The sequence below is a fragment of the Pristiophorus japonicus genome, chromosome 8 (assembly GCF_044704955.1).
Source record: "Pristiophorus japonicus isolate sPriJap1 chromosome 8, sPriJap1.hap1, whole genome shotgun sequence".
Classification (NCBI taxonomy): Eukaryota; Metazoa; Chordata; class Chondrichthyes; family Pristiophoridae; genus Pristiophorus; species Pristiophorus japonicus.
The window spans coordinates 164855386-164877408 of NC_091984.1; the positions used below are offsets into that span (position 1 = coordinate 164855386).

General features: G+C 44.1%; 1 protein-coding gene across 4 annotated transcripts in view; it reads left to right on the forward strand.

The window, feature by feature from the left end:
* The window catches only part of LOC139268795 (breakpoint cluster region protein), a 905198-nt gene that overhangs the window by 877953 nt on the left and 5222 nt on the right, over positions 1 to 22023 (forward strand). For 3 of the 4 annotated variants that reach the window (XM_070887498.1, XM_070887500.1, XM_070887501.1), the window contains 4 exons: positions 3587 to 3726; positions 12504 to 12638; positions 14603 to 14708; positions 20924 to 21086. In XM_070887498.1, coding sequence (XP_070743599.1) covers positions 3587 to 3726; positions 12504 to 12638; positions 14603 to 14708; positions 20924 to 21086 — 544 coding nt within the window. Of the gene's footprint in view, positions 1 to 3586; positions 3727 to 12503; positions 12639 to 14602; positions 14709 to 20923; positions 21087 to 22023 lie in introns of those variants that run through there. The other variant, XM_070887499.1, reaches the window with a different exon arrangement.

The following is a 22023-nucleotide window of genomic DNA, read 5'->3' on the forward strand; positions in this document are numbered from 1 at the left end:
AAAGTGTTTGTGCTAAACTATGGCTGGGGTCCCAAATGGCTTACAGGGACAGTAACAGACAAAGATGGAAACAGGCTACTGGTTGTACAAATGGACAATGGCCAAACCTGCCGGAGGCATGTAGATGAAGTAAAAAGTAGATTCACTGATAACACTGAAGAACCAGAGGCAGACTACAATGTGGAACTCACACCACACCTGGTGGACAGACAAGTGGAACAACCTGAGGAAAGGGCAGTCTCAACAGACAGTCCAGGTGAGATACCAGCAATCACACCGAACGAAAAACAGGCACCAAGGCAAACAACTGAACCACAACTAAGATGCTCCACGCGGGAGCGCAGACCACCTGAGAGACTGAATCTATAAAGGCAATAAGACCTTGGGGGAGGGTGATGTCATGTATCTCACATTACTGTATATAACTATCTTACCATGCTATACATGACTGTAACTGGATATGACCTGTAACAATAAGTATACCTTACCACCAGGGGTGCACTTGCAGGAGACACTCCATACCTGTCCCACTGTGATATATAAAGGGAGGTCTCGGGCAAGTGCAGCACTGGAGAGCTGGAAATAAAGCTGCAGGTCCTGAGTGACCTTGACTTCAGCATGTCTCGTGTAAGTCAGTACATTAGAGTCAGGACTTAACACAGCTCATAATGAAAGTCCGCTTCCTGCCTGCCATCGAATTCCTAGGCCATTGTCTCCATGTCATGAAACAGAGAGGGAAAAAAGGTGGAGGAATTCATCTCTCCTTTCAAAAACAAACTTTTAGAGTTCTCCCAGCAGCTGTGAATTTATCCAGTGAGTAGTTGAGCTCCTAAGACCAAGATCATCCCAAATTCAATCCCTGATTTGTCGCAAACTCAGGCAGGTGATATCCTACCTTGGAGACAACAACCAATCATTGGTTATTCACACATTGATTTATCACATGTTTAAATAGAGTCTATGGCCCTTAATTTAGAATTGTTTAAATCAAATTATTGGATAATTCCGTGTTTATTAACACAAGAAAAATCGACATTGAATTATCGAAAGTGGACTGTATCTGATGGTGTACCTTCCTGGATGCATATGGCATTGAAATAGATTTATTTCACTCATCTTCCCGAATGCTGAAGTCAGTTCTCTTCCATTCCTCCTTGTTTAGTTTAACGGTATTTTGGGATGAAATATGTTACAGTACTCTGTACGTCAGGAGATTATCTAACAACTGGTTCTTACAGCTGCAAGGTCAGTTGCCATTAATGCAATTGGTTCTTGTGTTACACGAATGGTGTTCTGTTGAGGTACTCACCATGGCATCAGCCAGTATATTACTACTCTTCATTCTCCAACAGTGGTCTCTACTGGTGTAGTTCCATTAAATGTTCATACCAATCGCCATCTGACTTTTTAGTCCTTGGAAATGTCTTCCTTCAATGTTCAGTTTTGGAAACTTTTTTTTCCTTAAATCAGGTAGGAAAGGTCTATATGATTCCTTGTGTTGCATATGTTGGCAACAGTAAAGATCCAGTATCTGATTATTTCACAGACTGGGGCCATTTTCAATATTTCCTCTATTTTTGGGGGGGGGTGAGCGGCCCTTTTAACAGGCTGTGCGGCCCATTCAAATTCATGCATGGTTTTTCCATTGTAAAGCTGGTGAGCGGCCCGCACGGGACCTCCAGACCACAGCACGGCCATACAGCTTAATGGGAACATTGGCCATATTGCTGAATTACACTATTACCAGCTGAAACACCTGCGAGTTGTCAGCTGCTCAAACCAATATTGGTCCATACTGGTCATTGTCAAAATGAAGCAAATAGCTATTATGAGTCTAAAATGGTGAACTAATACCAAGTTGATTTTAATGACTAATGCAATTATTCATTCTAAACTGGGTCTCTATTTCCATGAGAACCTTGCCTTGAGTTAAAGCCCTAGATGTAGTTGATTTCTCAACATGGTGAGTTTTCTAGGTTTGTGGGTTCTATCATTAATAAAGTAAAGCTAGCTGGCTGAACATAGACTATAAAGAAATAACTTTCATTTATGTAGTACCTTTCATATCCTCAGGACATTCCAAAGGGCCTTACAGACAAGTAGTACTTTTGAAGTGTAGTCATTGTTATAATGTAGGGAAATGCAGCAGCTAATTTGCACACAGCAAGGTCCCACAATGAGAGAAATGACCAGATAATCTGCTTTTGGTGGTGTTGATTGAGGGGTAAACATTGACCAGGCAATTTACATCAGCAACAGCCAGACTCAGCAAATCATTTAATTTTCCCTTTGCCTCCTGAAGACTTTGGGGAGCAGTGTGTGATGCAGAAAGCATAAGAGATGGGAGAACTTCAGAAAAGTGAGGCGAGAGTGACATCAAGGTAGCATTTGACCAAGTGTGGCATTAAGAAGCCCTAGTAAAATTGAATGGGAAAAGGTGGAAAACTCCACTGACTGGAGTCACACCAAGCACAAATGAAGATGGTTGTGGTAGTTGAAGACCAATCATCTCAGAACATCACTGCAGGAGTTCCTCAGGGCAGTGTCCTAGGCCCACCCATTATCAGCTGCTTCATCAATGACCTTCCCTCCAACATAGTGGGGATGTTTGCTGATGATTGCACAGAGTTCAGTTCCATTCGCAATTCCTCAGATAATGAAGCAGTCCATGACCACATGCAGCAAGACCTGGACAACATTCAGGCTTGGCTGATAAGTGGCAAGTAACATTCATGCCACACAAGTGCCAGGCAATGATATATCAAACAAGAGAGAGTCTAACCACCTTCCCTTGACATTCAACGGCATATCCATCACTGAACCCCCTCCATCAACATCCTGGGGGTCACCATTGACCAGAAACTTAACTGGACCAGCCACATACATACTGTGGCTACAAGAGCAGGTCAGAGGCTGGGTATTCTGCGGCGAGTGTCTCACCTCCCGACTCCACAAATTCTTTCCACCATCTACAAGGCACAAGTCAGGAGAGTGATGGGATACTCTCCACCTGCCTGGATGAGTGCAACTCCAACAACACTCAAGAAGCTCAACACCATCCAGGACAAAGCAGCCCACTTGATTCGCTTCCCAGCCACCACCTTCAACATTCACGCCCTCCATCACCGCAGCGTCTTCGACAGAACCTTCCAAACCCGTGACCTCTACAGCTAGAAGGACAAGGGCAGCAGGCACATGGGAACACCACCACCTCCACGTTCCCCTCCAAGTCACACACCATCCTGACTTGTAAATATATCAGCGTTCCTTCCTCATCGCAAGGGCAAAATCCTGCAACTCCCTCCCGAACAGCACTGTGCGGAGTACATTCACTACACAGACTGCAGCGGTTCAAGAAGGCAGCTCACCACCACCTTCTCTAGGGCAATTAGGAATGGGCAATAAATGCTGACCTTGCCAGCGGCGCTTACATCCCGTGAATAAATTTTTTTAAATATATATTTTTAGGATTTTTTCCCAATATGGCACAAATGTTCTTGAATTGGATAAAGGCTCTCAGCTGTGTATTACAGAACCCAAAGCTTGAATAATGTTCAGTTTTAGACACTTTTTTTCCCTTTACCAGGCGGGAAAGGTCTAAGGTGCCTTACATAGTGCGACAATGTGTGGAAGAGATTGAAAGACGTGGAATGGAGGAAATTGGCATCTATCGAGTTTCGGGAGTTGCAACAGACATTCAGGCCCTCAAAGCTGCATTTGATGCCAGTAAGTGTTCAGGTTTTAGTGATGTAAATAATGCATGTTCTTTACTATCAGTTAAAGATGACTTAGAATATATCAGAAATTCCTTTAATTTTCGGATATAAGATTCTGTGAATAATTTCATCCTGCTATATGGAACAATATGTGTTTGCGTGTTAAAGCTGCACATGATCCTAGCTTGAAGTTAAAGTATTTTAACATTGTGCCACACAGTCTCTACATAAGAATTAGGAGCAGGAGTAGGTCATAAAGCCCTTTGAGTTTGTTCCGCCATTCAGTAAGGTTATGGCTGATCTTCGGCCTCAACTCCACTTTCCCGCTCAATCCCCATATTCTCCGAGAGTCCAAAAATCTGTCTATCTCAGCCTTGAATTTGCTCAACGACTCAGCATCCACAGCCCTTTGGGGTAGAGAATTGCAAAGATTCACAACCCTCTGCATGAAGAAATTCCTCCTCATCTCAGTCTTAAATGGCTGATCCCTTATGAGAATATATAAACTAGTTCTAGATTCTCCAGCCAGGGGAAATAACCTCTCAGCATCTACCCTGTCAATCCCGCTCAGAATCTTATATGTTTCAATGAGATCACCTCTCATTCTTTTAACTCCAGAGAGTATCGGCCCAATCTACTCAATCTCTCCTCATAGGACAACCCTCTCATCCCAGGGATCAATCTATTGAACCTTTGTTGCACCACCTCTAAGATAAGTATATCCTTCCTCAGATAAGGAGCCCAAAACTGTGCACAGTACTCCAAGTTTGGTCTCACCAAGGCCCTGTACAATTGTAGTAAGACTTCCTTACTCTTATACTCCAACCTCCATACAATAAAAGCCAACATGCTATTTTCCATCCTAATTGCTGGCTGTACCTGCATGCTAACTTTCTGTGTTTCCCTTACAAAGACACCTGAATGTCTCTGAGCACCAACGTTTAGGGGGCGAATTTAGCCACGGCGCAGAGAATCCGGACAAATTCACCTCTTGGATTTTTTTTCGGTCGGGGCGGAAGTGCCCTTGCAGCAGGCCGGCCGCCCTGACCAGTCATCAGCACCGCGCTGACGCGACACAACGTCCATCCCCTTCAGTTAAAGGGGAGAGCTGCTGCGAACCCTGCAGAGTTTTCAGTTGGGTCCACTGGGCCACCAGGGAGGGTTTCGGCCGGGCCAGTAGCCTGGCACCCAAGAGGGAGTGCCGGGCTGTCTGTTGACGGCCTGGCCGAACCCAGGAGCATAACTATCGGGTCGACCTGGCAGTCGGCCGACAATGAAAAATAAAATGGTGACCGCGGTAGCGCGACCTCCCCTTTAAAGGCAGACACGCCGCCTAGCCACAGATAGCTCCCCACTATCAGTGGGGACAGATGGCGGAGCCACTTCCACGGGGCAATTCCGCACAGGGCAATTTCCCGTGGGTGTCACTGCCGGTTGTGTATGGGACCACATGTGCCCGACGCGGCGGCCCGGGGGCAATTTAGGACGGGTCGGCCCACCCGTCCACACCCAGTCGGTAAGGCCTCTCCGCTCCATTCCTGCCTCTTAGAGGTGGTAATGGAGCTTATGGAGGGGGGAAATTTCAGCCCCTTAATAGTTTCTCACCATTTAAAAAGAATATTCTGTTTTTCTATTCTTTCTGCCAAAGTGAATAACCTCCCATTTCCCCAGATTATACTCCATCTGCCTCCTTAATACCCACTCACTTAATCTGTCTATATCCCATTGCAGACTCTTTGTGTCCTTCTCACAGCTTACTGTCCCACCTAGCTTTGTATCATCAGCAAACTTGGATACATAGCACTTGGTCCGTTCATCTAAATCATTAATATAGATTGTTAATAACTGAGGCCCGAGCACTGATCCTTGCGGTGCCCCACTAGTTACAGTCTGCCAACTGTAAAATGACCCATTTATCCCTACTCTCTGTTTTCTGACGGTTAAACAATCCTCTTTCAATGCTAGCATATTACCCCCAATCTCATGAACCCTTACCTTGTGCAGCAACCTTTTTGGTGGCACCTTATTAAATGTCTTTTGAAAATCCAAATATACTATACCCACTTTATCTACCCTGCTAGTTACATTCTCAAAAAACTCTAATAAATTTGTTAAACATGATTTCCCTTTCATAAATCTGTTTTGACTCTGCTTAGTCATATGATTTTTGAAGTGCCCTGTTACTACTACCTTAATAATGGATTCCGACATTTTCCCGATGACTGATGTCGGGCTAACTAGCCTGTAGTTCCCCATTTTTTCTCTCCCTCCTTTCATCAATAGTGGGGTTACATCCGCTGGAACAGTTCTCGAAGTAGGGAGTTTTGGAAAATCACAACCAATGCATCCCATATCCCTGCAGCTAACTCTTTTAGAACCAAGGATGTAAGCCATCGGGTCCAGGAGATTTGTCAGCTTTTAGTCCAATACTTTCTCAAATACTTTCTGATATTAATTACTTTAAGTTCCTCACTCTCATTAGCCCCTTGGTTCCCATTATTTTTAGTATGCTTTTTGTGTCTTCTATTGTGAAGACAGATACAAAATATTTTTTGAAGTCTCTGCTATTTCTTTATTCACCATTATAATTTTACCTGTCTCAGCCTCTAAGGGACCAATGTTTACTTTTGCTACTCTTCCTTTTTACATACTTGTAGAAGCTCTTACAATCTGTATTTATATTTCTTGCTAGTTTACTCTCGTAATCTAAATTCTCCCTTTTGATCAATTTTTTGGTCATCCTTTGCTGGTTTCTAAAGCTCTCCTACTATTCTTTGCAACATTATAAGCCTCTCTTTTTAATCCTTAACTTCCTTAGTTAGCCATGGATGGATTACTTTCCCCATGGAGTTTTTAATTCTCAATGGAATGCATTTTAGTTGAGAATTTTGCAATATTTCTTTAAATATTTGCCACTGCTTATCTACCGTCATATCTTTTAATCTAATCTTGATGTGCTTTTACTTTAGGAGATTAATTTTGAACTACTTAACAGTTCTGTAAATATTACAGTAAGAGGGGCATTCAGCATCTTGGAATAAACTTTCTCTAATGACAGTGACTCTTCTTCACTGTCGTCTTCCTCTTCTTCCACTGACGGGGAAGGTTGCGGTTCCTGAAATGAGAAAAGGACAATGATTGGGCTGTGGTGAGAGAGAGTAAGAAGTGCTTGGTTACACTATCTGCAGCTTCTAAATCAGAAGAGATTGAGGGATGAGGGAGAAGTGGGATGTGAGAACGAGGATTAGGTATGCAGATATCCTCATCATCGATCGCTTCAGCCTTGCCAATGGCCATGGTCTCAACAAAGCCCTATCCCGTAATGGCCAGTACTGTCTCCTCAATGGAGGTTAAAACCTACAGGCGCACTTGTCCTCCTTCACTGCTTTGCTGCTGCTTGCTGTTATGCACTACCTTCTCCTGCAATATGTTTGGGTGGTGTGGCTGTCATGGTTGAATATCTGGCAGTGTGTACGAGCTGTGAGTTGTGGGTGCAAGGCTTGCAACAGTGCTAAGTGTATGAGTGATGTAAAGCATATGAATTGAAGGGTTGAGTACTGATTGATAGAGATTTGTTGGTAGGTGGGTGATGAGGGTGTAGTGAATTGAGCAGTGGATGAAGCTAGTGATGCAATTGGTAGGATAAGCCATTTGAAGATGAACTCACTGATCTTGACAATTTGTGCAAGAGCGTTAAACTTCTGCCTGCACTGTATCCATGTTCTTGGAGCAACACTCCTGGCATTGACTTCTGCCGCTACTTGTTCTCACTACCTCCTGAGCATCTGTCTAGAGGGCTTCCTATCCCCTCCTCCCGCCCCCCCCATCCCCCACCCCCACCCCCTGCGGCTACAGGACTTTTCTCCTTCTTTCCACCTCTTCCACCAAGACCTCCAGTGCATTGTCTGAAAATCTTGGTACTCGCTCTCTCGCATGTTCAGCCACTGCTCAATGTATCACAGCCCAGATTGCCTTTTGAAAAATCTCCTACCACCTGTTGCAGTCACAATGCACCTCGCCTTTAAGAGATGCAGGCTGCCTTTACGTAGCACCAGCTACTCGTGATATCAGTTCCCTGCTGCTGCGCGGGTAGCACTAGCTGCACACAGAAATGGTGTAAAACAGCAGGCAGCACCAATTTACGGTGTTGCCTGAAACGCAATGAACATGGCACAGGTTAATCGCGATCCCCTGTTTTTGGAGATTAGCCAATTTCTCCACCTCCCCCCAGCCCGCCCATCTCCACAATGCAACAGCCATGACCAATAACTTGTTTAGTACTTTCTGCACTTACCTCTAAATATGAAGGAAACATAGAATGAACTGTGAAGAAAAATATTAATGTGTTTAGAGAAATTGTTAGTTAAAGCAGGAAGTGGTAACCTGGTTTGCAATAAAGGCTGGGTAAATGCAGGTGTATATATATTTTTTTGCTGATTTGATACTGCAGCTAACAGTAATGTAACTGCCTCTGAGATTCAAAAAAGCACACCCAGCTGATCCTTTTGCCTAGTTGAGAGAGGGATCTTGCTTCGAACAACATAACTATTGACATGCATACAACACACTATGAGCAACCCCACAAGAGATCAGCTAGCATTATTAACATTATGTCCATCAGCAAAGGAAACATTAAATACGATTTCAGGATCCTATCTGTCTGGTTGTGGACTAGGAAAAAGTAAAAACCTTGTATAAAATATGGAAATCTCCAGAGATGTTTTTTCTGTGTTGTCTCCTTGTCCGGGTTCCTCTCACTGCTCCACCCATGTTGCCTGCTTCACGCAGTAACATATATTGCACCCCATGTGGCTGTGGCAGCAAAGAACATCTCATCCTTGGATCCGACATTGACCAGTCCCCTTTCTCCTTTGACTGCTTCCCATTCGAGCACTTCATCTTTTACCAGCCTGCCAGCTTCTATAAAAATCTATCCTTGAACCATCCATTCTTTTCAACTACCATCAACCCCCTCTTCCTAAAATGTGTCATCATCCAACTCTATGCCCACCTCTCCCTTTCAGAACCCTTCCGTTTGGTCTCCTTTCTGCCTGCAGCAGTGAGACTACCCCAGTTACAAATTGCCAATGACATTCTGTATGACCATGATTACAGTGAATTATCCTTCTTTGTCCTCTTCTATTTGCTGCTTTTCACACAGTCACCCAAACCATCCCCTCCACAGTGTCTCCTTCGAGTTTCCGTTCCTAACTAGCCCCACATCTTCTGAAGTGGGTCCTCCTCCCATACTTGATCACCTCTGGTGTGTCCCAATGTTCAGTCTTTGCCCCTTCTTATTCCTCATTTATATGCTGCCCCTTGCAACATAATCTATAAGCATGGGGTCAGCTTTCATATGTATGCCAGAGATTTCAGCGCTACCTCTCCTTTGATTCCGTGATGGTCGCTGTGCTGTTTGACAGCTTGTCTAATATCAAGTTGTGGATCAGCTAGAACTTTTGCAGCTCAACAATGACAAGACCAAGTCCAACCTGCTCAGATCTTGCTCGAAACTCTACGCCACAGACTCTGATCCCATTGCCCTCAATCTCAACCTGACAATATACAACATATAACCTCAGTGTCTTATCTGATCCTCAAGCTGAGCTTTTAAACAGCAAGACTGGCTTCTCTGAACTATCACCTCTTTCTGTTCCTACCTACTTCCACTGCACCTTCATCCTTCTCTAAACTCCCTCAAAATCCTCACTCCCATTTCTAAACCGATTGCTCCGACTGCTTCTCTAGTGCATAATCTCGCCCCCAGGAAGCCAACACCTGAATTATCCTTTCCCCAGCCCAGTGTATGACGACATGCAGATCCCTCCTCTATCCTAAACTTAAATATATGTGCAGTGTCTGAGCTGATGGCTGCGAGTGTAAGATCGAGTGATGCTGTATTTATATAGCGCCTTTAACGTAGTGAAACATTCAAAGGCGCTTCACAGGAGTATTATGAGATAAGAATTTGACCATGAGCCGCATAAATAGAAATTAGCACAAGTGACCAAAAGCTTGGTCAAAGAGGTACGTTTTAAAGAGCATCTTGAAGGAGGGTACAGAGGCGGAGATGGCAGGGAGTTCCAGAGCATAGGGCCGAGGCAACAGAAAGCACAGCCACCAGTGGTTAGAAGGCAGAATTAGAGAAGTGCAGACATCTCGGAGGTGGGGGGTTTGTGGGGCTGGAGGAGATTACAGAGATAGGGAGGGGCGAGGCCATGGAGGGATTTGAAGATAAAGATGAGAATTTTGAAATCAAGGCCGAGAAAGGGATAGGCCGAGTAATTACAGGCCTGTCAACCTAACCTTAGTGGTGGGAAAATTACTAGAAAAAATCCTGAAAGACAGGATAAATCTGCATTTGGAAAGGCAAGGATTAATTAGGGACAGTCAGCACGGATTTGTTCTGGGAAGATCGTGTTTGATTTACCTGATTGAATTTTTTGAGGAGGTAACCAAGAGGATCGATGAGGGTAGTGCGTATGATGTAGTATATATGGACTTTAGCAAGGCTTTTGATAAGGTCACATATGGTAGACTGGTCATGAAGGTTAAAGCCCATGGGATACAGGGCAAAGTGGTAAGTTGGATCCAAAATTGGCTTGGAGGTAGGAAGCAAAAGGTAATGATTGATGGATGTTTTTGTGACTGGAAGGATGTTTCCAGTGGGGGTCCGCAGGGCTCAGTACTGGGTCCCTTGCTTTTTGTGGTATATAATCAACGATTTAGATTTGAATATAGGGAGTATGATTAAGAAGTTTGCAGACAACATTAAAATTGGCTGTGTGGTTGATAATGAAGAGGAAAGCCATGGGCTGCAGGAGGATATCAATCAGCTGGTCAGGTGGGCAGAGCAGTGATAAATGGAATTTAATTCAGAGAAGTGTGAGGTGAAGCACTTTGGGAGGGCTAATAAGGAAAGGATATACACATTAAGCGGTAGGCCACTTAATAGTTTATGTGAATAAAGGGACCTTGGAGTGCTTGTCCACAGATCCCTGAAAGTAGCAGGCCAGGTGGATAAGGTGGTTAAGAAGGCACACGGAATGCTTGCCTTTATTGGCCGAGGCATAGAGTATAAGACTAGGGCGGTTATGCTTAAATTGTATAATACTTTGCTTAGGCCACAACTGGAGTACTGCGTGCAGTTCTGGTCACCATATTATAGGAAGGACGTGATTGCAGTAGTGAGGGTGCAGAGGAGATTTACTAGGATGCTGCCTGGAATGGAGAATCTTAGTTATGAGGACAGATTGGATAGGCTAGGTTTGTTCCCATTGGAACAGAGGAGGTTGAGAGGAGACCTCATTGAGGTGTACAAAATATTGAGGGGCCTAGACATAGTGGATAGTAAGGGGCTATTTCCATCAGTGGAGGGGTCTATTACGAGGGGGCATAGTTTTAAGGTGGATGGTGGAAGGTTTAGAGGGGATTTGAGGGAGGGCTTCTTTACGCAGAGGGTTGTGGGGATCTGGAACTCGCTGCCTGGAAGAGTGGTGGATGCAGAAACCTTCACCACTTTTAAGAGATGGTTGGATGGGCACTTAAAGTGCAGTAACCTGCAGGGTTACGGACCTAGAGCTGGTAATTGGGATTAGACTGGATGACCTTTTGTAGGGCGGCGCAGATATAATGGTAAGTACTGCAGGGAATAGAATACGGCCAGGGTGATCTCTTGGACTAGTTTCGATCGCCTGGATGGGGGTCGGAGAGGAATTTTCCCAGATTGTTTCTCCCTAAATTGGCCTGGGTTTTTATCTGGTTTTGGCCTCTCCCAGGAGATCACATGGCTCCAGTTGGGGTGGAGTGTAGAATGTTTTCAGTATAAGGGGTGTCGCAGTTGTGTGAGGCGGACTGGTTTGGGCTGGGTGCTCTTTGCCTTTCCATCATTGTTCATAGGCTGGTCTCCAGTCGTCTTGGTTAATCCTTGCCACTGGACCAATACTTAGCTCTGTCAAGCGCGTGTGGTGGCTGGTGTGCAACAGTCACCACACGTTAAAAAAATCCACGCACGGACATAGTCCACCCTCCAAGATGTAGTTCAGGATCTGGGATATTAAGTCCTTCATTGAAACACCACTTTTTGGTGTGGAAGCAAGTCATCCTCGCTTCGAGGGACTGCCTATGATATGTAACCTTAAGGGCTGCTGACCAAGGGCCGGGGGGTCTTTGTCGGCCAGCACAGACATGATGGGCCGAAATGGCCTCCTTCTGCGCTGTAAATTTCTATGTTTCTATGAGGCATTGCTTAACCGGAAGCCAATGTAGGTCAGCGAGCACAGGAGTGATGGGTGAGCGGGACTTGGTGCGAGTTAAGACACGGGCAGCGAGTTTTGGATCACCTCTAGTTTATGTAGGGTAGAATGTGGGAGACCAGTTGGAATAGTCAAGTCTAGAGGTAACAAAGGCATGGATGAGGGCTTCAGCAGCAGATGAGCTGAGGCAAGGACGGAGACAGGCAATGTCACGGAGGTGGAAATTGGTGGTATTAGTTATGTTGTGGATATGTGGTTCAAAGCTCATTTCGGGGTCAAATATGACGCCAAGATTGCAAACAGACTGGTTCAGCCTCAGACAGGAGTTGGGGAGAGGGATGGAGTCGGTGGCTAGGGAACGGAGTTTGTGGCGGGGACCGAAAACAATGACTTTGGTCTTCCCAATAATCAATTGTAGAAAATGTCTGCTCATCCAGAACTGGATGTCGGACAAGCAGTCTGACAGTGTTCAGTCCATTTATTCACCATCAGTTTATTTAAACATATCTAAAAAATGTATTTCTCGTTACAGATAATAAAGATGTCTCCGTGATGATGAGCGAAATGGATGTTAATGCCATCGCAGGAACCTTAAAGCTTTATTTCCGAGAGCTGCCTGAGCCTCTTTTCACAGATGAGTTATACCCTAACTTTGCTGAGGGCATTGGTAAGTCACAAGAGGAATGCTCCCCTCTTGCCTCGGAAGAGCTGATTTCTTACACTGTTGATCTTTTTGGTCTTGCTCTGGAAACTAATTTGTGATCTTTCTTTCCCCTCCCCTAGTTTTTTTTGAATACTCTGTACATCTCATCCCAGCTGAGAGGGAAGTCACACAACCTGATCCCTGACCTCAGCTCAGGCCATTCGATAACTGGCCAACATCAGAGGCACACTAGCTGCTAGTGTAGTTTCTCACCATAATCACCTCCCATCCTGTCTCACACACTCACCCCCCCCCCCCCCCCACCCTAACCCACCAAGACACACCAGAGTTTGAGGGATTTAGTTTGTGGACCACACTGCTCACCTGTGACACTAACATACTGAACTGCAACCCAGATTCAGGAGATAAAAGGCTGGATGATATGGAAGTAAAACATAACTATAGAATATTATAGAATAATAATCAATTACTACATCAATTGATTATATAATGTAACGATTGAGCTGCATATAAAACATTAGTATATAATATACTATGAGTTGAACATATATGTAATTTATTATTGAACTACATGTAATAAATAAATGTATTGTGCTGTATATAATGTGGGTTGAACAGTATATAAGACAATAATCTATATTAAAAATCTTATGTCTGCACACACTTCCTGTTAGTGATTTCCAATATATATGTATATACAGGTATAATTATATATCTATTTCCCTGTGGTCATATTAACAATGTTGTAGACAACCTGTGTAAAGTTGCCGCGCTATAATCATCCCCTTCTACCAGTGAAGCCTGTAACTGCAGCATAACAAGTCCGCATTGCAGTTTCTATCATAAATATGGACATAGGAATTATAATGACTTTAAAAGCTCTCCTCTCCATTCAGGTCCTTTTTCAAGATTATGACTATTTCTCAACTTTTTCCATACAAACACATACTACTGTACCCCCTGCTGAATTAGGAATTGATCCAAACTCTTTAACTGGACAATTAAGCCAAGACCTGAAACAGAAAATTACTCCTTCAGTTTAATTTCTGGCTGGTGTATCTTACCAGGCTTAGAAGCAACCTTCAGTATCCAGCCTTTTTGTTTTATTAATAAGTTAGATCATGCTCCTCAATGTTTCTCTCCAGAGGGCATGGCAGCTCAAATGGCCACCCATCCTAAATGGGCCCAGACAGTGAGGGCATCACACCCGAGCCTGGTCCTGTCCGCACATGCTCCAGCAGGTATCACTGGATAGTGATCTGGAGCAGGAATGCAAGCTGATTTGACGGTTCTTAGCCCAGGGGTTCTGAGGCCAGTTGTAAACGCCCTCACAACTCATTGCCCTGGCTGAAATCAGCTAACTCAGCACAGATAAGATCAAACTTGCAACGTTCTGGTCCACATGGCTCAGTACCACACCACAAGATCATCTCCTTCCTTAATATTTTTTCCCAGTGAAGGCGATGTAGTTGCCTTACTTGCTTCTTGCCCTTGATATTATGTGCACCTCCAACATGTCATTCCTCTAGAAGCCATGCCTTGTAGAACTTAGATTTTCTAAAAGTTTCATATGCTGCCCTGCAGTACCTCGCTAAATGAATACCAGCAGGTTGTTCAACTGTTTTAGAACCCTCTGCTTCTCCTGAATGCAAACTGGTTCAGCCTGAGCCCTGTGCCTTTGAGGGCCTTACAGAAGCCAGAGCAACATTCTTCCATCCAATTTTTACCTTCCATTTGCAGTGGAGAAATTCCACAGCACTTTTCTGGCATTGGAGATCATACCTATATTCTCCCACTCCGTGACAGAGTGCCAGTGCTCCAACATTCAGTGAAATTAAACTTCCCTGCCCACCCCCCACCCTGAGCTGTACCTCTGTTTTATGTCAGGTTCACTGACCTTGGTTCAGTGTAGGGCATTGCAGTGGAGATCTGAGCTGAGGAGGCTTGTATTGCTGTATATTTTTCAGCACTGTCTGATCCAGTTGCTAAGGAGAGCTGTATGCTGAACCTGCTGCTTTCGCTGCCTGAACCTAATCTCGTCACCTTCCTGTTCCTGCTGGATCATTTGAAGAGGTGAGTCAGAGCAAATATCTCCTATGCTTCACTAATCCTCTCTCTACCCCACCCTCAATTCTCTCCACCCTAAAGGTACAGATTCATACTACCTACATGACCCTACATGGTTAGGCGGTGGAAGACGGAGAGTCATCATCATAGGCAGTCCCTCGAAGCGGGGATGACTTGCTTCCACGCCAAAAAGTGATGAGTTCACAGGTGTTTCAATGAAGGACCTAATATTCCAGGTTCCGAACTACATCGTGAAGGGTGGAAAATGCCTGTGTGTGGATTTTTTTAACGTGAGGTGGCCGTTGCACACCAGCCACCACACAGGCTTACCAGAGCTAGGTCTTGGTCCAGTGGCAAGGATTACCCAAGACTAACTGGAGACCAGCTCTGCTGCACAGACCGAGCACACACACATATTGCAGTGTGGGCTGACCCATGCTGCCCCTGGGCCCTCGTCTCTTCTGGGCCCAGATTCATGCCCCTCCTGGGCTCCGGTCACTTCCCTCTACAAACTCTTGCCGCTCCTCCGCCTCTCCTGCTGTGCCTGCCCGCACTGCAATCAGTGACCTGGCTTCGTAGCCGTCACCCTCCTGCAGCAGCACGCGCTGCTCCCTGCAGCGGTATGCCACTGCACGCTGCTCCTCCAATGGCCCCGGCCTGCTGATGGTCTTGCAGGCCAGGACTGCGCCGATTTCCGGGCCAGGCCGCTGCACGCTGCTCCCTCCAATGGCCCCGGCCTGCTGATGGTCTTGCAGGCCAGGCCCGCTCCGATTTCCGGGCCAGGCCGCTGCACACTGCTTCCTCCAATGGCCCCGGCCTGCTGATGGTCTTGCAGGCCAGGCCCGCTCCGATTTCCTCAAAGTCTGTCTGTCTCACCTGTGGCAAGGACTGCCACAAACGGGGAGTCGGGATAATGGGTATATACTCAAATTGGGAGGAGGTGACTAGTGGTGTCCCACAAGGATCTGTGCTGGGGCCTCAACTATACACTATATTAATGATTTAGCTAACACAATTGAGAACCATATAATCCGAGTTTACTGATAACACAAAGATTGGTGGTATAGTAAGGAGTGTAGACGTGAGCATAAAATGACAAAGAAACATTGATAGATTCAGTGAGTGGGTGAAACTATAGCAGATGGATTTCAACGCAGGTAAGTGTGAGGTCATCCATTTTGGACCAAAAAAGGATATATTTGAGTATTTAAATGGTGTAAAGCTAGGAACAGTGGAGGTCCAAAGTGATTATGGGGTATGTGTACTTAGATCACTAAAATGTAGTCAGGCACAAAAAAAATAATCAAAAAGGCTAATGGAATATTAGATTTCTAACTAGAGGGCTGGAATATAAAGGGGAGGAAGTTTTGCTACAGCTATACAAGGTCCTGGTTAGACCACATCTGGACCAAGGTCAGTGAACCTGACATAAAACAGAGATACAGCTTGGGGTGGGGGGTGGGCAGAGAAGTTCAATTCCACTGAATGAGTACAGTTCTGGGCACCGCACCTTGGAAAGGATATATTGGCCTTGGAAGGAACGCAGCACAGATTTACCAGAATGTTACCAGGGCTCCAAGAGTTAGATTAAGAGGAGGGATTACATACCCTAGGCTTGTATTCCCTGGAATATAGAGGGTTAAGGGGTGATTTGATTGATGTTTGTAGGATTTTGAAAGGAATTGATAGGGTAGATAGACAGAAACATTTTCTGCTGGTGGGTGAGTGTAGAACAAGGGGGACATAACCTTGAAATCAGAGCCAGGCCATTCTGAAGAGAAATGAGGAAACACGTCTTCACGCAGAGGGTGGTTGAAGTGTGGAACTCTCTCCCACAATACGCAGTGCATGCTAGCTCAATTAACAGTTTTAAATCTGAGATTGATTGATTTTTGCAAGATGTGAGTATAAAAGGATATGCAGGTGGGTGGTAAGATACAGATCATCCATCATCATCATTATAGGCAGTCCCTCGGAATCGAGGAAGACTTGCCTCTACTCTTAATGAGTCCTTAGGTGGCTGAACAGTTCAATGCGAGAACCACAGTCCCTGTCACAGGTGAGACAGATAGTCGTTGAGGGGAAGGGTGAGTGAGACAGGTTTGCTGCACGTTCTTTCCGCTGCCTTATCCACGATCATTCCACGATCTCATTGAATGACGGAACAGGCTCGAGGGGCTGATGGCCTACTCATGTTCCTGTACCAATGTTGCTACAGTTCTGTGGACTCCTGCAACCTCCAGTACTTTCACCAAATATTCATTATTAATTTGTGAGCCTGGACATTGAGTGTCGGCAGGATATTTGACCACACAGACCGTCATGGCTGAGCATCTCTAGTTCAGGAATAGGAGTGAGAACCCTGACTGATTTATCCCCAAACTCGGGCTCTTCAAGTGCCCCAATGGTGCCTCAGTCACGGTCAGCTGACTCAGTACAGACAGAAGATTGGGCCTTACACTTTCCTTGTCTGTATGGTCAACCAAAGCCTTGTACTTCTCTTACTCGATCATGTTTGTCTACAAAGAAACCAAATAACCTTTGTAAATGTAGATAAATATTTGGCATCCTTGAAAATAGCCAAAAAAGGATATTCCATTTCCTGCCTTTTTTAAAGCTATTTAGGGCAATTTCCATCAAAGTTTCAGTAAATACTCTGGGGTTGTTTTTAATGGAAAGCATTATAAAGTCTAAATCACCTTGTGCAATGCATGACTGGCCGCATTATTAAGCTCCAATAATAATGTGGGTAAGTGCAGCTGAGCTCAGTCTGACCTGTATCTCAGTGTGTGATAACAATGGGATCATGAATCTTTATATGGGAGTGTCATTAACTCAAGTGTGTGAAAAAATGACATTTTCATCTAATTTGACTTCTTTCTCATACCTTTATTCTCAATCTACACTAGGATTCAGATCCATTGCCCAATAGGGAAATCGTGACACAGTGTCATTTGAGATGCTTTCTTGTGATGAGGTCATGTCACCTCCTCCAATCTGACATAGTGTCTGATACTTTGACTGGAATCCCTCCTCACTTCTATCTGTTTTAACCTGGTGATGGAGTTTTGCTTTTTAAATACTCTGCCAGCGGGGTGGTGGGGGAAATGGTTCGGGGTCCATTATTATCCTTTTATTGCTCCCAATTATTAACTCCTCTCCTGAAGGCCCTGACTTCCCAGTAAAGGGCAGCTCACTGGTTCCTCACTCAATGGCTCATTCTTTGTGTCATCCTAGACAATAATAACTGAGAGGCTGTTCAACCTTGGAGAGAATTACAGACTAGCCTGATCCTGTCTTCCTGAGATTTCCCGGCAGGGGACATCAGATGGTGTCTGGCTGATTGCTCTTTTACCCTTTCTCTCCAATACAGGACTGCTGAGGATAATAGTTGTGTACCCAACCTGCCCCAACTCAGATGAGCTAACTCAGCACAATTCAGTGCCACATCAGCTTGTCCATTTTACCTATGAAGCTATGAGAGGAATAGTTCTTTTGACTTTATTACGATTGTTTGTAAAACATTCCGTCATTCATCTGGTGACATGTGCAATAACAGTAGCAAGTGGTTTGATTTGTGATACTGGCTGAACTACTGGTGGTAGCTGCAGTTTATGTTGATGCTTGATGTCTCTGCCATCTTCACTCTGCCAACTGCCCAGGCTTTAGTAGGGTGTTGGTGCTTGACTCACTAAGGCCAAGACATTGGAAGCATCCCACTAAACCCAATATAAAATAACTTTCTGTCCACAGTTACATCTATCAGCAGACTGCAGCCATTGTCTTCGGTCCCTGCCACAATCTCCGTTCCCTAGCCACCGACTCCATCCAGCTGCCTGGCATCTGCCTGAGGCTGAACCAGACTGTTCGCAACCTCAGTGTCATATTTGACCCTGAAATGAGCTTCCAACATAATTAAGACCGCAGCATAACTAAGACCGCCTATTTCCACCTCCATAACATCAACTGTCTCCGCCCTTGCCTCAGCACATCCGCTGCGAAGCCCTCATCCATGCCTTTGTTACCTCTACACTTGACTATTCCAATGCATTCCTGGCTGCCCTCCCACATTCTACCCTTCGTAAACTTGAGATGATCCAAAACTCAGCTGCCCGTGTCCTGACTCACATCAAGTCCCGCTCACCCATCACCCCCTGAGCTCGCTGACCTACATTGGTTTCTGGTTAAGCAACACCTCGATTTCAAAATTCTCATCCTTATTTTCCAATCCCTCCATGGCCTCACCCCTTCCTATCTCTATAATCTCCTCCAGCCCCACAACCCTCCGAGATGTCTGCGCTCCTCTAATTCTGCCCTCTTGAGCACCCTGATTATAATCACTCAACCTTTGGTGGCCGTGCCTTCTGTTGTCTGGACCTCAAGCTTTGGAATTCCCTGCCTAAACCTCTCTGCCTCTCTACCTCTCTTTCCTACTTCTAGACGCTCCTTAAAACATACCTCTTTCACTAAGCTTTTGTCACTTGCGCTAATTTCTACTTATGCAGCCCGGTGTCAAATTTTATATCTCGTAATACTCCTGTGAAGCACCTTGGGACGTTTCACTATGTTAAAGGCGCTATATAAATACAGGTTGTTGTTGAAAGTGATTTAGTTAACCCTTTGACTACCGAATCTAGTTTTTAAGAAAGATTTTCTGTATTTTGCTAAACAAATTCCTGCAAATTTCCAGACATGGGCTGAAGCAGAATTGAGGAAACGTGGAGACTCATAAAATGGCACTCTGTGTGGCTTTAACAAAAAAAGGGCTTTTGTTAACTGCTTGTGCAGCAATATCACTTCAATTAATGTGGGATCATTCCTGAGCATACTTCCTTAAAAATAAAAGTTGATCGCCATCATATTCTCAAGATGCCCCAGAGTGTTTTACTTTTTGTTGTGGAATCACAGTTGTAATGTAGGGAAATACAGCAGCCAAATTTGCACACAAGATTCCATAAACAGTTTGAATGAATGACCATATTTTTTGGTACTGTTGGTTGAGGGGGGAATATTGGTCAGGGTGCTGGGGAATTGATATTTTTATTTGTAAGTTATTCCACAAGATAACAGGGTTCAAAAGCATTTATTGGCTTTCATAAGAAATAAGTATACAATGATAACCATTATTACTAATAATTACACATATACTCAGGGTTACACATACAGTACAAGGTACCGAAGAATTCACATCACAGGTTTCGAGCTCAAGGACATTGGGTGCCCAAGCCTTGTCGAATTTTGAAGTATCTATTCTAACACCCTTCATTTTGTATCTTTCTTTCACTCTGGCTACGCATGGATCCGCATGTTTGAAACTATTACTTCATCCAATTAGCTGGGCTTCAGCTTTAATAAGAATAACTCCCCAAGTCTGCTCCCTAATTTTCCAGAGCTATGGCAAGTGCCTTTTCAAGGCTAGAGCTAACAGACAGTTTTGTGACCTCTCCTTAGCAGCTAAAATAGTCTGACTGGAATCCATTTTACTAATGCACAGAAACTCACTTAAAAGCTAAAGTTGATATAAAGATACCATTTCCAAACAAGGGCATTAGAACTTGCTCTTTTAATAGTGACATGGGATGTTTTACATCCACCTGAACAGGGTCTCAGTTTAAGCTCTCATCTGAAACACAGCACATCAGACAGTGCTGCACTCTGTCAGTACTGCACTGAAGTGTCGCCTGGATTTTGGGCTCAAATCCTGGGGTTGAGCTTGAACTCACAACCTTTAGACTCAGGCAAGAGTACTACCACTGAGCCAAGCTGAGAACAAAAGGGAAAGTGTCACTCTTAAATGGAGGAATTTTGCCCTCCATGCTCTCTCAAAATGTTGTAAACATCCTTTTGTTTTTTTATGTAAATGATTTCTTCTAAACGCTATGTGCCAATGACATAGCTAGGAATGCTCAGTGAAGCCAGTAGTGTGATGAAGATGAATTAACTTTAAAAGACACTCTGAGGGTTCTTCAGAAAATTTCAACTCCAGATCTTAATTCTGTTTCTCTTATGGTTAAACAATATCCCATTCCAGCTTGCTTCTGTGATACAATTTCTCTTCACAGGAAAATAAGTTTTTTATAAAGAAGATCTTGAAAGTAATCTCCGGAAAGGATCTTCTCCTTTAAAGAGTGAAAAAGAAAACAGAATAAATGTTGCTTCCTGTCAGTCTGGACAGTGATGAATTTAACCCTGATGTCTATTCCAATTTTTATCTCAAAAAGGGTGTCAGAGAAAGAACAGATCAACAAGATGTCATTGCATAACCTGGCCACCGTCTTCGGACCCACCCTGCTGAGGCCCTCGGAGAAAGACAGTAAAATACCCAGCAACCCCACACAGGCAATCACAATGGCAGATAGCTGGTCACTGGAAGTGATGTCACAGGTACTTGCACTCCCACTCTGGGTTTATTTTTCTGTTCACCAGTGGTACACTCTTCAAATGGAACTATCTTCTCCATTTGGATTTAGTGCCACCAACATTTTGACTGTAAATATGACTAATTAGTAATTTACAATATTCTGTGATTTGAAGATTTGTAACAAAGGTAATATAATAACCATGGGGGATTTTAATATTTACATAGACTGGGAGGCAGAATTCATGGAATGCATTCGAGGCAGTTTTTTAGAACAATACCATGGAACCAACCAGGGAACAATCTATTTTAGATCTTGTATTGTGTAAAGAGACACGGTTAATTAGTAGTCTCATAGTAAAGGATCCTCTAGGGAAGAGTGATCATAATATGATAAAATTTCATATTGTGTTTGAGAGTGAAATACTGCAGTCGGAAACTAAAGTCTTTAACTTAAATAAAGCCAATTATATAGTTATGAGGGGCGAGTTAGCTAAGGTAGATTGGGAAATTAGATTAAAAGGTATGACGGTCGATAAGCACTGGCAGACATTTAAATAAATGTTTCAAAATTCTCACGAGTATACATTCCATTGAGAAATAAAAACTCCATGGGAAAAGTAATCCATCTGAGGCTAAATAAAGAAGCTAAGGATAGTATTAGATTAAAAGAATGTTTCGAAGAATAGTAGTAAGCTTGAGGATTGGGAGAGCTTTAGAAACCAGCAAAGCATGACCAAAAAACAGATGAAAACGGAGAAAATAAAATGAGAGTAAACGAGCAAGAAATATAAAAACAGATTGTAAGAGCGTCGACAAGTATGTAAAAATGAAGAGAGTAGCAAAAGTAAGTGTTGGATCCCTTAGCAACTGAGGCAGGAGAAATTATAATGGGGAATAAGGAAATGGCAGAGACTTTAAACAAATCCCCTGGACCTGATGGCCAACATCCTAAGGTTATAA